Raw genomic sequence first — 17,031 nt, 5'->3', positions numbered from 1 at the left:
TTTCCATCTTGTTTCCTTTAATATTGCAGAGTGTTGCTCTTTTACATCTCAGGATGTGTGTGTTCAGAATCTCAGACCTTCGCGGGTTTGTCCTTGAAACACTTTAAGCATTTAAAGTGATGACAATTCAATAAAGCGGGACGGTGAGCACGAAAATGAACGAACAGCAACAAAGGAATTAGAGAAAAGTGATAATCTGAAAACACAGCGAGTGAGCGAGTGAGCGAGTGAGCGAGTGAGCGAGTGAGCGAGTGAGCGAGTGAGCGAGTGAGCGAGTGAGCGAGTGAGCGAGTGAGCGAGTGAGCGAGTGAGCGAGTGAGCGAGGGGAGCATGTCGTTGGCACCCTGGGGTGCGCGTTCCTTAAAGCCCACAGCCCACCTGAGCGCCGTTGCCAACCATGTCCATCTCTTCATGGCCACAGTGTGCCACTGTCTTCTGATGGGTACTTCTGTGTGTGTGTGTGTGTGTGTGTGTGTGTGTGTGTGTGTGTGTGTGTGTGTGTGTGTGTGTGTGTGTGTGTGTGTGAGAGAGAGAGAGAGAGAGAGAGAGAGAGAGAGAGAGAGAGAGAGAGAGAGAGAGAGAGGGTAAATAACAGAATGAATCTCATCTGTCAGTTGAACTCGCCCGTTTCATTCCTCTCACTAAGTGGGACTGATGTGTGTGAAGGAATCAGAGCGGATATAACTCTCATTTTCCTTGTCAGCAGTTAACAGCTTTTGGGGGGGGGGCATAGTTTTACCGTTTTCCTCTGTGTGTTTGTGTGTGTGCATGTGTTTATGCCGTGTGTGGTTGTTGCAAACACTGAAGGTATTTTACACTCTATTGTTTTGTATGAGTGAGCGCGTGCTGCTTTAAAGATAGTGAGTTTAATTAAAGATGAAAGACACGATTATTAATTGATGGAAGGTAGAGCGCTTCATTCTGCTGCACCACGGGGCTGCGAGGACTCATGGTGCTAAAACTAAAGAGGATATTTTCTCTCATTTCATATTTCATCTTCTGAAATATGAAAAGAAGCAACATAACATTTTTAAATCAATAATAAATAGATTTTCACCTCGTACTTTTTCAATTTCAGACTTTGGGATCAAAATTGTAATTTAAAGCTTGAATTGTATTTTAATATTTTAGCAATAATGCTGTTGGTGCTGTTTTTTCTTATGAATCTGTACAAAACTAAAGCGGAGAAGGATCACCCTGCCGGGTGTTTGCCCCCCTCTTGGATCGTACCACTCTCTCACTTCTCCAGACAGCAAAGCAGCTTTGGAGACTCTCCTCTATGAAAAATGGAGCAGCTTTTCCACATCTCATTCTCTGCTACCAGGAGACGTGAGGGTGGGGCTCTCTGGAGAGAACGCTCCTGCTCTGGGCATCGGAGGCAGAGCTGTAATCTTCACTGGAATGGGGAGACTCTCGATATGGGGGAATTATTCCTTCTTCGCAGGGCCAAAAAAACAATTGGAGGCAGTGACGATGATGGTATGATCCCCTGATGGCACCAGAATGTCAGTGTAGATATGATATTTTAATAGACTATATACATAGATGTGAATAATCAGGGCAAGACATGTTGTGATATATTTATTTATTCATTCCTCAGTAACAGGTCAATCTTTAGAACGTTTCGTCTTTATCTTTATATACTGTATTTAATCGAACAGTTCAAGCCTTGAAAACAGGATATTATTCAACTAAATAAAATCAATAAAATACACAAACAGTTGTTAGTGATAACAAATGAACTGCAAAGTCTAGATTTGAGCCAAATGTAAAAATACAAATGCATATTTAAAAAAAGAAGAAAACAGCCAAAACAGCAGGGCCAAGCAGTAAACTTTGTGATCTCAGAAGCACTTTTTTTCTTCCATTAGAGGTGTTGTAGGGGGGGTTAAGGGTCACACATGCACCGGATTATATCAGGGTTAATAGGGATGGAAGCATCGTCGGGGTGGTCTCCGGCAGGCCGGTCACAGAGCGGAGTCTCGACACAGGACGATCTCCAGCTCGGTGCGGTACAGCTTCCCCCCGTCAGACAGAGCCATGATGCTCGCCTTGTACCCAGCCAGCCCTGTCGAATCCACATCCTGGGAGAAACCACACAGGCACACATGGGCTGAAGGCACGCCGGATATCAGGCTGCTATATTTGGCGATCAGAAAAGTAACCTGAACAGAACAATCAATAGGCTGGGTACCATTTTGTTCTTGTCACAGAGGTCCTTCAGCAGTGCATCCAGCTCCTGCTCATCAATATAGCCATTACCGTCCTGGAGAGAGGTGGCACAAAAGGTCACAGAAGACATAAACATAATCTGGGAAGGGTTGAAATTCAATGATCCACAGCTTCGCTATCAGTTCCGTGTCTGTAAATGTCAGTGCTTCAGTGGCTGAATGATTATTATGATAAGAAAAACGACCATTTCTCTGAATATGAGGAGAAAACACAAAAATTTGATTTACACACACTTGCTTTAGATTTTTACCATTCCAGTTGTCATGTTTAAGTGAATTTGAACGTGTTAGCTCCTTTTTTCCCCCTTCACACCAACCAGAGGCCTCCCTGGGTATTAAAATCATCCTTTAACGGCAAAGATGTGAGTCCTAATTAAATGCTGCAAAAAATAACCAAAAGTCGCATCATCTATGAATCAATACCAGTATCCACTTCCTTGACAATTGTACAACATTTTACACAAATTAATCCCAGTTACAGGGTGAGAGTGGCTGAATGGCCAACTGTCATCCCAAGAGCCGTTGCCACGGCTACGGTAGACCTATCTGAAAGTGGACACATCGGAAAATAATTTGGTCACCTTGTCGTAGTAGGTGAAGAGCGAGTCAAACTCTTTGACCGTGAGTCTTATGCCCTGCAGACAGAAAGAGGAGGAAGCACAAACATTACTGGAAACTTGGGACATTTCTAGAGAGCGGTGAAAGCAGTGAAGATCCAGAATTGATATTAATCCACGCAGATTATGATAACTGGGACTACAGTTGAGTTAATCCAGATCAGCAAACTAATCCTCTGTTACAAAGGAATTGTTGATCTGCTCCCCCAAGCTGGCGTGTGTGCACGGGAACATTCATGACAAAGTACAAGCAGATGTGTAGATGATGGTTTTGGCCCATTCTATTTCCCATTTGACACTGAAATCCTAATCTGTAGACCTCCGATGTTGCACAGCCGTAATATTCATATTGGATGTGGAACTAGAAAGCAGCCATGACTTTAAAAGGACTTTGCTTTCAATTATCAAATTGATTTAATCCAGTAACAGCAGCAGCTACAGCAGCAGCTACAGCAGCAGCTACAGCAGCTACAGCAGCAGCTACAGCAGCAGCAGCTACAGCAGCAGCTACAGCAGCAGCAGCAGCTACAGCAGCAGCTACAGCCAGCAGCTACAGCAGCAGCAGCAGCAGCTACAGCAGCAGCAGCAGCAGCTACAGCACAGCAGCAGCAGCAGCTACAGCAGCAGCAGCTGCAGCTACAGCAGCAGCAGCAGCTACAACAGCAGCAGCAGCTACAGCTACAGCAGCAGCAGCAGCTACAGCAGCAGCAGCTACAGCTACAGCAGCAGCTACACAGCAGCAGCAGCTACAGCAGCAGCAGCTACAGCAGCTACAGCAGCACAGCAGCAGCTACAGCAGCAGCTACAGCAGCAGCAGCAGCTACAGCAGCTACAGCAGCAGCACAGCAGCAGCAGCAGCTACAGCAGCAGCAGCTACAGCAGCAGCTACAGCAGCAGCTACAGCAGCAGCAGCTACAGCAGCAGCAGCTACAGCAGCAGCAGCACAGCAGCAGCTACAGCAGCAGCTACAGCAGCAGCAGCAGCTACAGCAGCAGCAGCTACAGCAGCAGCAGCTACAGCAGCAGCTACAGCAGCAGCAGCAGCTACAGCAGCAGCAGCAGCACAGCAGCAGCAGCTACAGCAGCAGCAGCTACAGCTACAGCAGCTACAGCAGCAGCAGCAGCTACAGCAGCTACAGCAGCAGCTACAGCAGCTACAGCAGCAGCTACAGCTACAGCAGCAGCAGCTACAGCAGTAGCAGTAGCAGCAGCAGCAGCTACAGCAGCAGCTACAGCTACAGCAGCAAGCAGCTACAGCAGCAGCTAGCAGCAGCAGCTACAGCAGCAGCAGCAGCTAGCAGCAGCAGCAGCTACAGCAAGCAGCAGCAGCAGCTACAGCAGCAGCAGCAGCTACACCAGCAGCAGCAGCAGCTACAGCAGCAGCAGCAGCTACAGCAGCTACAGCAGTAGCAGTAGCAGCAGCAGCTACAAGCAGCAGCTACAGCAGCAGCAGCTACAGCAGCACAGCAGCAGCAGCAGCTACAACAGCAGCAGCAGCTACAGCAGCAGCAGCAGCAGCAGCAGCAGTACAGCAGCAGCAGCTACAGCTGCAGCAGCTACAGCAGCTACAGCACAGCAGCAGCTACAAGCAGCAGCTACAGCAGCAGCAGCTACAGCAGCAGCAGCAGCAGCCAGTATTATTTAAATCCCGATGCTCTGAAGCAAGAGCGCAGCGTTGATGTCTGCAGAGTCCGTCGGTAGACAAACCGATAATGCTGAGCAACACTGTTGCCGCTGTACACGACTGTTACAAGAACACCTTTTAAATTGTTACAGTCGATGTGCACAAAAATCAATGAGAGCAGAATCTTACCTCAAACTTCAGCAGGAAATTTTCATGAACTGGCAAAAGCCTGCGGCACAACGACAGGGAGGACGCCGTCTCGTCAGCATGAATTAAGACCGGCGTTCAAATGTACATCCAGACAAAAGCAAAGGAAACAGCTAGAATCTCACCGCGCCATCTCAGAGAGGCCGAGCTTGCCGTCGCCATTGAGATCAAACATCCTCAGCTGGAAAATACACAACAGAGAGCAGTCACACTCACACTCACACACAAACACGCTAAAAACGCCTCCAATGAGGCAGTAAAATGGCCGCCCTTTGGTTCAGATTTCCTGGGAGACATTATTTACTTATTTTAGAGGCGATGAAGTGCTTCAGTGTGTGGGTTCGATCTACATTCGGGCTTCATTTTGGAGGATTTCTCCACGGAAGTCTGGATTTGTGGTTCAGAATTGTAGGAGACTCACAATCGTCTGCGTGTACTCGTGCAGCTTCTTCTCGTCGTAGCTCTTGTTCGCCTTCTTCAGCAGGTCTGACAGGAAGCCCTGAGGAGAGGCAGAAAAGTCATTAGGAGGTGATAGATGCTGTTACTAACTTAGTAATTGAGATGTTATTAATGTGCAGACTTTAGGGTGTTTCACATCACGGAGAGAATTTTCATTCATAATCTTAAAGTGTAAAATGATCAGAAGAGACATTTATATTAGTGTAGGGGGAAAAAAACCTGTTGATAATAATAATAATTACATATAAATGCATCTATTATTTTACAACCGGAACAAACAATATGATGTAATACTCAAGTAAACCTGTTTTTATAAAGGCTTCCTGTCTAAAATTGTTATTGTGGATAATTCATGAGTGCTGCCGTCCCTGCTCAGGCCGGGCTTCGGCTCTGCTGCCAAACCACATTTACCTTCCACGTTAGAGACTTTTGAACGTCACGTTTTACCTTCAGCTCGTTGGATTCGATGTATCCGCTACGGTCAGAGTCATACTTCCGCCAGGCCTGAAGCAGAAAGGTGACAGTGAACCGACGGCCATGAACCATCTTTTCTGCTTCATATAGGAAACATTAAAGCACAGTTTGGCACCTGGTTTTGCGTCTTCTGACGAGGTGTAAATATAGAATTTGTCAGAGACGGACTCCTGAATGCCTCCAGCACTCACTGATGTTATCCCGCAGAAAGCTGCGCTACATTTATAATGTATGGAGGTCTGAGAATAGCTTCACCACAGAGAGCAGCTTGAACATGGTACTATCGCTGAAAACGCCCCCTCAACACTGGCCTGGGTTTGCCAGCCGTGGGTACCCCCCCCCCCCCCCCCCCCCAAAGAAGAGCAGATGCCTGATGCCACACTGTTCCCTCACTAGTTACTCCAGCAACTGAAGGAGAGCGGTCACTGATGGCCTTCCAGGTGGTTAAAATGGGGCGACTAAAACATGGCTGTTGATCTGCCGCCAGCATGTTGACAGTCAGGAAGGTGAGCTCGCACCAAAAGCTGCTTCTGTGTCTGAAGGGTTGGAAAAGTCCACACGTTTAGTCTTCGTTACTCAGCAGACAGGCAACAGAAGTCCCGGAGCGTTGTGTCCCAGAGGCTCTGCAGACCCAGCAGTCCTCCTGTTTGGGGGGGGGGGGCTACGTTCTGAAGCGTCCTTGAGCAAGACAGCAAACCTCCGAGGCTGAATGAGCGCGTTTGTGCCGACTAGAAAAGCAAATGCTGGATTAGTTACCGTTTGAGGCGATCTGAGGTTGATTTAGCGCCTCAGGGTAGTTTTCCTTCTTCATCAGAGGGGCGGCGCTATTTTTTAACCCCCCCATTCTTTCCCAGCCCAGTGCTGATGAGTGAGATCTTATAATCTGACCAACTGAAGAAGCACAAACTTACAGCCATAAACTCAGAGCTGGATCCCACAAACTCTCTGAAACACAGCAGGAAGTTTTCTTCTGTGGGCAAAAGCTGAGCCAACTGGAGCGGGAAGCACAAGAAGACACATTAATACTGTTACACAGAGATTCGCGCACAGATGACGGCAGTTTGACTTCAGCTGGCAACCAGCTCTGGTGATGCGTCCCAAACAGAAGAGGAGTAAATCAGTTCCCACCTCCAGCATCTCGATTCTGCCGTCAGAGTTTTTGTCAAAGCTGGCCATGAACTCCTTCATCTTTTCTTTGAATGCAGCGTGCGAAGGATCCTGGAAGCAGATCAAATGAACCCATTTGCATTTAAGACACAATAATGCACAATAATGACCCTGACGTGCACGTGAGCTGCTCATGAAGGTGCTCACCACGCTGGCTGCTGTTCCTCGCCTCGCAGTCTCCAGCTCCCTGATGAAGTTCTCCAGCTCCTTCCCTTCGATGTAGCCGTTTCCTGCGGACAAACCGGAGAAGCTGAGCTGGTACGACGGGAAGGTTTTGTGTTAGCTTGCCAGGGAATGATGTTTTTGGAAACCTGACGCAGCGGATCACTTTTGGATCCTCCTTAAGTGCGTCTGTTCAACCGGCGTCCACACCTGTGCACGTATTTGCTTTTGCTTTTATGGCAAATCGGCGACGCTACTGGATCTCTGCGCAACTGTGAAAAAGGAGCCGGAGGAAATAGAGGCTGAAAAAGCCCCGTGTCTCTCACGCCAAATTGGTATTTATCAGCGGTCGGGGGAAATTGAGGAGACAGGGGATCCATGCAGCTGAAGTGTGGGTGGTCTAATGAGTGTTTTGTCTAAAAGAGTTAAAGTGGGCAGCCAGATTGATGCTTATTGGGGCGCTGCCTCCTCGTGTCGAGGTCCAAACTTCAGCACAACGGGGAAAGACGCTCGATACAGTCGTTCTCTTCGCTGGTTTCCCCGTGAGAGCCAAAATTAGTCTTTCTTTTTAATAACAACAAGGAGTCCCATCTGTCTTTTTGACCTTTATCCCACAAAACAGGAGGGTAAAAGTAAACCAATTCAGAATGAAACCGCCCTGATAAATACTGAGGTTCACCCTTTTCATCTGTCCCTAATCTTTAATCCACTGATCTAATTCCCTTTCCTCCAATTCCCCCCCCCCCCCCCCCCCCCATCTGCATCACACAATCGGCGCTTTGCTCGAGAAACTGTGAAGAAGCCGTGAAGCAGCGTAACGGCCTATTGACGCTGTATTGAAAAACAGTAATGGGGGCAAACAAAGGAGACGGATTATGGATTTTTACCATTTCGTGTAATTCAATTTCAATTTAGACGCGTGTGTTGTTGACGGCCTGTCAGCCGCTACAATCGGGAGGCAGAGAGGAGCAACTCAAACACATGTCTGTGTGTGCACGTTTCCACAGGAACGCGGACCGTGTGGGTTTGGAACTGATCTTTTTAGCTGCTGCTCTGCTCCGCTAATTAGAACCGTCTGATCCACGAGAACCCGGAAAGCAGCATCTCGTCCCTAATAACGTCTGATGGGCCTCTTCAAGACGAGTGATTTCATTCCCTCGAGCTAAAACGGATTACCTGAGTAAATCTCTGCCAGTTTGGCAACCAATCAGAACCGGTTTCATCCAGTTATATAAAACGCAGGTGTACGCATGCACGGAGCCATTTCTGGAGTGTGCACTTCTATGAAGTTAGCATCTTTGACTGAGCCATAACTCTTTGGAGGTACGATGTTCAGCAGAACGGAGATCAAGACGGACGGCCCGGGAGAGCGAGGCCAGCACACATCAATCCCCCCCGACAGGCTGCAGTGGAGCGGCTGTGACCGTCTCAGGGTGGTGGCGCTCCTTTATCCTACACTTCCTTTATGCTCTGTGGTTGCTTGTGCTCCGCACAGCTACTGTCAATGTGCTCGGAATAACTGGGAAATCGCCGTTGCTTCAGGTGAAATTGCGTAATGTTGACCCGCAGACCACAGAGCTGACAGGTTAATGGGGAACTCAAACAAGGCTGTAATAACCTCGTGGGTTTAAAGTATCGCGATGGTGTCGGTGGGAAAATGAAGGAGGCAGCAGAAAAATGAAAGGCCCAAACATTTTAATATCCTGGCAGCTGATTTACCGCCTCAGCTGCTGAGTTACTGGACCTGCATATTGCCAAAAAAGGCTGATGGATCACACATTTGTGGAATTGCATGCAAACCTTTACTTCTTCCGTCAGAAGACCCTAAAGCAGGAAGTGTTTTCATCAGACGTGACTTTATCGCTAAAAACGTACTGAAAGAGAACCAATGAGCCTTTGTTGCTGGTGACTTGTCATGAGTTCCCCAGAAACATCTGGACTCTCTTCAGTGGGGCGCACAGACAGCTCAGCTGCACACACACAGAAAGGAAAACCTCAGCTGTCAGAAACATCTCTGCACAATGAGCAGATGCAGCCGTCCACTCCCCAAAACACCGTCGACCACAGCTCCGCGGCTAATTGCTTAGCGGCAGCTGTTCTGTAATTCTCCTATTCATGATTAAAAACAGTAAAAAAACAATCAGCTCACCCACTGATGGAGCCGCTATGAAAGGTCTGAGGACGACCTGAGTCCAGCCAGACACCAGCAGCTGTGGCTCCAACTACTGACAGGCCTCCAGAATCCAGGGGGGCTTTAATATTACTGAAATACTGATTATGCTCAAGTCATAAAATTAAGGATTTGCATCAAGGATTCACAAGAGCTGCTCTGATTTGGAATTGTACACAATTCGGATCATATGGTGTGGAGGTTGCTGCCATTGTTAACATAAAAACAGTCCGTGGGGGGGATCATGGGGGGGGGTTTCCCTGACTGACGCTCGACTGTCACTCAGACCCTGAGTTTATCCGAGGAGGTTTAACGTGGGTTTAGCAGGAAAGGTCAAAGCTTTCTCCTGAATGGGTTCAGAAAATATAGAAAAGAACGACCATAATCCTTCAATTTGTAACATGAAAACCAGTGAAGCCGGAGAAGATCAGAGATATTAGAGAACATGCTGGTGACCCTTTAGACTGTTGGGGTCGGAGAGGTCCGAGCACAGTAACACAACCAATCGATGGAAAAAAGACACAAACTGATTAGAACTGAGAACACAACCAAGAGATGATTCTAAATCTTTGGCTGCGGGTCGATGCTTCCCTGCCTGGTTGCTACTACTTTACTACAGTCTCTGAATAAAAATGAAAGGTGTGGCCTCAAACCAAAGCAGAGACGTGCACGTCTGGGTCTCCGTGCACAGAAAACCAGAGAGACCCTGAAAGGAACCAATACATGAGGATCTTACAGGGAATGAACGAATGAAACGTTCACACTGCAACATTAATGGGGGTACTTTTCACTCATTCACATGTTACGTAATATGATGGCAAACCTGGGGGGGGGGGGGGGGGTGGAGCTTCCTTTTCATCAGTTTGGTGCTTTTGCTTAATTAGTCACCAACAACCAATTAGTGTCCATAAAAAGATCATCTTCATCACTGCGAAGACTTTCAGCCTCGACATCACCGTATTAAATCATGAGGAGGCACTTTGCATCAATCTCGCTGCATAATTTATTCATCGAGAAAGGCGCGCGCGCCCGCGGGGACGCGCCCCGACAGGCTCCGCCCATCAAAGTCAAGTGAAAGGAGAGGAAACACACCTCCTAAATCTTGTCCTCCCTCAGACCTTCTTTCTCCTCCTCCTTTCTGCATCCATCCACTCACTCTTCTCGTCCATCACTTTCTTTCTCCCCTCAACATTTCTTCCCTCCTTTCACTCATTTTTTCCTTTTACGTTCAAATCCCACAAAAGTCACAACTTAAATTAAGCCGATGGACAACAGAATCAAATTGTAAGAAGAAAAATATACATTTTATTTCTTTAAAATACGTTTCTGTAATATTTCTTAGAGGCTTTTGATAATTTTGTTAAAGAAAATCGGCTCACGAAGAGAACTTAAGTGTCTGCAGATGTAATGTCATATGGACAAAAACACACGTGCACTAATTAAAGGACTGGCTCAATAATGACACTGAGCTCCGTAACATATTCGCGAGAGTCCCGCACGCCCCGCACTCACCATCAGCGTCAAAATGTTTCCAGATGTCAATGAACTGCGTGGCGGTGAGCTCGGCCAGGTGCAGGTGGGGCGGCTGCTGTGCGTGAGCTGCCATCTCTGCTGAGCTTCCTGCTTTCAGTCGACTGTGACAGTTTGAGGTAAACTTTTCCCGGTGCAGAGCTCCTTGGTTCTGGGCAGCTCCTCGTCGGTTGAGGCTTTTAAACACCCCCCACCCCCACCCCCGCGCGTCCAGTGGCGTTTGCGCTACTCTTACCCGCCACTTGGGGGCGCGTCCAACGTGTGGAGACGCCTGCAGGCAGCGACATCGGGACACCATGACAGGAGGTGGAGGAAGAGGAGGAGGAGGAGGAAGAGGAAGGCTCTGCTGGGCTTTGCACATGAGTTATCATTACGCTTTGATGGCAGCATCATCACCCAATCCGGCTTTTCCTGCAAGAAGAAATTTACATCAATTTAGTCGTCGGCGGGGCAACCAACTGGCTCCTGTAGGTCCAAACAGAGCCTCCAGCCTCCCTGTCACTTCCTCCCAGCTGCTTGGTCAGTGAAGCAGGAGCGGGACTCGAACCCGCAGGAGCTGTGCAGTGATCCAGGATGGACCTGATCTCCACTCAAATCATCTGATCTTCGTATTTCATCAGATGTTGCTCCATCAGTAGCTGTAATGTTCACCCCCCCCCCCCCCCCCCCCCCCCCCCCCACACGCACACACCCTCACCCCCTCCATCATTCTTCCCTGGGCCACAGATGTCGGTGGATCGCTCCGTCTCCATGGCCAATCGAACCCCGGTTTGGCATAAATCCAGGCAGCAGCAATGCGGCGGTTGCATGGCCACTAAATCAGCGACCTGCCTTTGTTCAATCCGCAGGATGACCCGTGCACTCCTCCCACCATTTCTTTCTCATTTTCCCCACCTACTGCCCAGCATCACCGTCTCAATAAAGTCCCCATAAACTAAATGATGTTGGGAGGAGAGGGTTCACACAGAGGGGACAAAAAAGAAGAAGTAGAGGAAGACACTCATCTCCTCTCTGCCGAGTTGTGCTTCTGATCATAGAAGAACGATGGAAACAAGACCTGAAAGGGAAGATAATAGTGTGTGTGTGTGTGTGTGTGTGTGTGTGTGTTGTGTGTGTGTGTGTGATACATAAAGAAGGATTTAAAAAAAACGCTAAGCTATTTATAGAACTTTCCACTGTTAAGCCAAAACTGACCGATAAGAGAATATAAGCGGGTTTTTTAGAGCTCGGAGTCAAAGAGGTGAAGGGCCGGGATAAAAACGAAGGGATGAGTGAGGAATATAGAAGAGTAAAGGATGGGTAATGAACTGGCAAACATGTTTAGAATAAAAAAGTGGCATGTAAATGTAAATACGTGTGCTCGTAACATCCCGTGCTGCTAACACAGACGCAGTAATTCTGTAGAACTCCACCTGGTCGTCCTGAAGAGCCTCTGCCATCGAGAAAACACGCGACTAGAAAGTGATGAAGAGGATAATTAAGGAAGGCATAAGTGAGTTAGAAAACAGCTTGCAGCCATATTCTGGCCAGTTAGAAAGGCTGTAATTACCGGTTTTACACGCTAGTTATTACACACTTGCAGATAACGCGCGACGATTCTGTTGATGTTGCATTCAAAGTGTCATAATTTAGACGTGGATGAAGGTGGCTTCCTGCGGCTAATTAGAATCAAATGAAAATAACTTGGGGAGAAAACGGAGCAGGAACAATAATAATGGAAGTAAAAACAAGAGAGAAACTGAACGAAGGGCAGCAGGTGGAAATGAAGGCTGATAACGTACCAGGATAACGTAGCTTCAGTTATTGATGCTAATTACCCCGAGTGGCTGCTGCTGCTGCTGTTTCAGCTCATCTGCCTCATCCATAACAGATATTTCCTCAGCAGCACCTTTTCTACTCACTAACTGTCCATTCACACCTGAAACAACAAGGTGACGACTCGGATTGGCTCAATGTCTAAATCTGGGTGCTGGATGCTCGACAGCATGGAGAAAAGGTCAATGTTAGAGTTTCAACTACACTGTTGAACACGGGTGGCAGGAAGGCAGGTTTGCTCCACGAGGTGTTGTGGAACCTGGCCTTCTCTGCTATGTGATCTTAGAGCAATCACACAGCTTTATGAGGGATGTGTGGTATTATAATTTTATTGAGTGTCAGGATAATTTGTTTTTTCTTGGCGGCCAAGTCAACGTTGGCTCGGAGCCTCCTTCAGCTGACATCCAAAGTCAATTCTTAATGCAGTGAACCCATAAAGAGCCGTCCTCTGCAGCCTGAATGACTTCCAGAAACGCATGCAGGGCTTTTTTAAACTGCAATACTGACGGTGCAGTCAAAAAAAACAGACTCTCTTTTTTTATTGTTTAGTTTAACTTAAGCTGCAACTTTGACAATTCTCCCATTTCCCTTGATCCATTTGAGATGTTTTTATCCACCTGTGATAATTTCTGATCAAACGACCTAAACTATGCACAATATAACAATTATTTCACAGACTGCTCAGCTTATCAAAGGTTGAAAAGTGGAATTTGTGCAAATAGTGTTTTCTTCAATGGAAACCTGAAGCTGGATGGAAGACAGAAGCAAACCGGAGGTGGTTAAACCGAGTTTCTGCTTCGTGCTGCTGCCGAACAACGAGCAGATGTAGGTTCGTTAACAGTTCGTTATAAGCCAGATATGATATGAAAGACGTCTACGTGAAGAGCTCCCGACAGTTGTGTGAAATGAGCACCGATGGAGCGGTTTCTATTTTCCTCTGGTCTCACCTGAAACAACAGCAGAGGATGGATTTGTTCAATTACTGCAGTCCACCAGCAGGGGGCGCTCGAGAGGATTTGACTTGGGCTCTATCCTGTATTTTCACTCGATCTAATAAGATTTATTTTTAAAATAACAGAGAGTATAAAGGGCCTGTAAATGTCACCAACACTCACCCTGAAGGATGAGGGTAACTCGATGCAGGAGGCATTAATAGAGCAATCTTTTTTCTTTTTTTTTTCAGAAAGGGCCCATCCGCATTTGCCCCGGGCCTCTCCTCTCAGGTTACTGCAGCGATCCTGCATGCATGGCTGATTTGCATGCTGACGGCGGCAGCTTTACAACGAGGCGACGCATTCATCACTGCGCACGTCACCGGGAGAAAACCAGCATCCTCTTCAACGGCCAGACTGTCGCACGAAGCCTCCGTGGCCCAAAGTACGCTGACCCAAGTGGCCATTTATCCCCCCCCCCCCCCCCCCCCCCCGAGCACCGTGCTTGAAAAGGTGAGCCAACATGAAGCCCAAACTCTGACCAGCGTGCAGCTCACGCAGCTTTTATGGACAGTGTTCACTAACAAACGGCACCTCGGTGATGCTGCTCTGGCCACACGCTCGGAGACACGTCGTGTACGTCCTGTTGCTATGGATGGATATCACGGAGGGAGATTATTTGTGTGGAAGGGTGCATGTAGATTAAATTAGGGGGGTCTGCCTTTGACAGGCGGTGACATTTGCTCCAGCAGAAATGTGGTGGAGCAGAAGTCAGAGTGGGATGGTGTGATTTGTGTAAATTAGAGTGACAGGTTGCCTCATCGACATAATCAGCACGTCTTATCAGCTGCATAATGGGGACCACCGTCAGAGATAGGAGCCGTCAGGCGCTGACAATAGAGAAAGCAGAAACCAATTTTCGGTTTACAGTACATGGGAGATCTCGATAAGTTTCCCAGCTGCTCACGGCATCAGATAAACTCCGCCGCTCCATCATTTAAGGATCTGGGTGCCGCCACAGCGCGGCGTCCTGCATTAAACCAGCTCAACTCACTCAGTGGGAACCAAATGTGATCCATAATGCCATCTCACAGATGAGGCAGGAAGTAGGCACAGACTCACAATACCCGCTCCAGTTCGCAGAGACGGGCAACATTTTTTTTCCCTGCACCCACAGGGGAACAATTAATAGACCGGAACCCCAGGGAACACAACTTTCTCAACTGGAAAAACAACCCCATCATTGATAATAACATCACCGGAGACAAGATGTCCGCATGATGCAACAGTGGGCTCTGAAACATTATTGCTGCAAGGAGCAAAATACAGACCAGAAGCAACTGTGTCTCCAAGGCTCCGCGTATTCACAGAGGCTCTACACGCTTCAAGAGTTTGTTTTAGTTTTGTTGGGGGGGGGTGCGTTGCTGAATACACCTGCAACAAGAACCATTAAAGATACATTAAGACTGAATGTGCCCACAAGTTGTCATTAGGAGAGAAGCGGCCCCTCGTGCACAAATTTACACAAGGGGCTGAACGCAATGACTCGACTCGCTGCTGTAGATCAAGGTGCTGACATTCCTCCATGAACAAATGTACTGGAGCCTGACCAGTCCTGCAGCTCTGCATACGCAGAAAGCTGCATAAATACATCCACCTACGGAGCAAAGCAATCCCAGTGTGTGTGTGTGTGTGTGTGTGTGTGTGTGTGTGTGTGTGTGTGTGTGTGTGTGTGGTGTGTGTGTGTGTGTGTGTGTGTGTGTGTGTGTGTGTGTGTGTGTGTGTGTGTCCGTATGGAATAACATCAACAACAAGTGTCCCTGAAGCCTGATCTGTGCACCATACCCCCACATCTGTCCAGGTTATACCTGTAGCATATACACAGTAGGTTAGCAGTCGGTCCTCCCATGTGCCTCAAAGTGAGACAAACAACCGCCAACGGTCATTTTACAGATAGTTTGGACGCAGAGACGACAATAAAGTCAGTGAAATTATTTCCTCTGTTGGTCTGAAAAGGATTTGATGAGGATACGAGAGCTGACGCGTTCCCGTTGTATGAAAGGGAGGCCAGTGACCTTCCATTGGCGGCCATCTTGTTTGGTGATGCCATTCGTAACCATAAATCGGTGCAGCGGTCGCTAGAAAGCGAAGCTACAAGTTTCTCTCAACAGAGCTCAGCCGTCGATCTTAATGTTTCGCTCTGTTTTATGGTTAAATGGACGCTCGAGTCCAGCATTAGCATCAAATGTGTCAATAGCTGTATTTTCACCCCTGAGTGCAGCACAAATGCTAATAAAGCCACAAATTAAGATGTAGTAAATCCAATCCATTTGACTTTTCATTATCCGGCAGAGCTGGATAGGCTTTTCTCAGCACGGCGTCTCGTCCTCGGCGCCATCACGCCAACAGCACACGTGCCGGCGTTTCCTGCTGCCTTCTCGCTGCTCAGATGATCAAAAAGAAGGAAAAAAAAAAAAACGCTCCATACGGAGAGAATGTTGGGCTGATTAGCATTTTAAGAACTGAAACCCAAAGACCATTGTGCCTCGGCAATAAATCCCAGAACATCCAGCATGATTTACATATTCAATCCATAAAACCGGTCATTAGAACAGGAACTAAAGTGCGATATTTCCACACATCGACAGGGATCGACACTCTAATTCTACCCGGGCGTCAAAGGTTAATTGGTTGCAGTTGTTTACGGGTGGAATACACCTTCCATTTTGAAAGATCTGTGACAACAAATCCCCCCTAACTCCCTCACCGAGGTTTTAATTTCCCCCCACAGACGAACACAACCTCAGTAAACACACGTGGCTTCATGTGAATCGCCTGAAATTCACTTTTAATTCACACTACAAAAAAAAAGTGTTGCAGCGGAGGATTAATATAAGCTATATAACACTCTGTACAGCACATGGTTATCTCTGCCGGCCCTATCAGCCCTAGACGCTGGCCGCCTGAATGCATTTATCTTCTGTATTTTAAGTCAACAGCTGACTCCCCCCCCCCCACACACACACACACACACACACATACACAGTTTTTCTTCTTATCTCTTCTTCATCTCTCCGCTCCCACTTTTTCTAATGAAACAGAGCGCTCACTATCAGCAACGCCTCACAGCAGCTTACAGAGGCTTCCTGTCAAACTTCAGCCACTAATAGAGAAATCGCTGCTGCTTTCTTTTAACATTGTTTCTGGGTCATAACTGGAATCCTAAAGAAAGTGTCGATCAGGATGTTCTTTGTACGGCACGGTCGGACTGATTGATTGCTTCTCTCTGAGCTGAGATGATCCATCCTTCATCAGTGAGACAGACAACAGCTGCGGGGAGGGGGAGCGGCTCCTCTGCATGGCTGCAGCCTCGCTGCGACAGGGAGCAGATGTGGCCCGTGGCTGCTGTTGGTTTCATCCTCCGTCTCCCATTGTTTAGAACTGAGACGTTACTGTCACCACTGTCGTGCAAAACGACGCACTTTTCCCTCAAAGCAGCCGGCACAGAAACGCTTTTTATCACAGATGACTGTGTTTCGATTACTTTCTGGGATTTCTGAAAAGGCACTTTTAGCGTCTCGTAACGGAGGGACTTTCTTCAAAGAGAGGCCGACACATCACAATTAGCCCGCGGTGAGAGAACA

At 47.7% G+C, this 17,031-nt stretch overlaps 1 protein-coding gene across 1 annotated transcript; it reads right to left on the bottom strand.

The window, feature by feature from the left end:
• Positions 1 to 1,568: 1,568 nt before the first annotated feature.
• Positions 1,569 to 10,809, bottom strand: LOC130521706 (calretinin-like). Its single transcript, XM_057025445.1, has 11 exons — positions 10,623 to 10,809; positions 6,926 to 7,008; positions 6,740 to 6,829; positions 6,523 to 6,603; positions 5,585 to 5,641; positions 5,100 to 5,177; positions 4,804 to 4,859; positions 4,661 to 4,700; positions 2,813 to 2,866; positions 2,195 to 2,266; positions 1,569 to 2,084 (listed from the first exon to the last, which is right to left on the bottom strand). The coding sequence occupies exons 1-11, from the start codon at positions 10,714 to 10,716 to the stop codon at positions 1,968 to 1,970; spliced, it is 822 nt and encodes a 273-aa protein (XP_056881425.1). The 5' UTR covers positions 10,717 to 10,809; the 3' UTR covers positions 1,569 to 1,967.
• Between the last annotated feature and the right edge of the window lie 6,222 nt (positions 10,810 to 17,031).

This window comes from Takifugu flavidus, chromosome 2 (genome assembly GCF_003711565.1).
Source record: "Takifugu flavidus isolate HTHZ2018 chromosome 2, ASM371156v2, whole genome shotgun sequence".
Lineage (NCBI taxonomy): Eukaryota > Metazoa > Chordata > Actinopteri > Tetraodontiformes > Tetraodontidae > Takifugu > Takifugu flavidus.
This window is presented reverse-complemented; position numbering and strand designations above follow the sequence as displayed.

Coding starts and splice junctions, on each gene's coding strand:
- LOC130521706 (XM_057025445.1), bottom strand. CDS start 10,716: ATGGCAGCTCACGCACAGCAGCCGCCCCACCTGCACCTGGCCGAGCTC. Junction 6,830..6,925: donor GAGGAACAGCAGCCAGCGTG/GTGAGCACCTTC, acceptor ATCTGCTTCCAG/GATCCTTCGCACGCTGCATT. Junction 4,860..5,099: donor ACGAGTACACGCAGACGATT/GTGAGTCTCCTA, acceptor TGTATTTTCCAG/CTGAGGATGTTTGATCTCAA.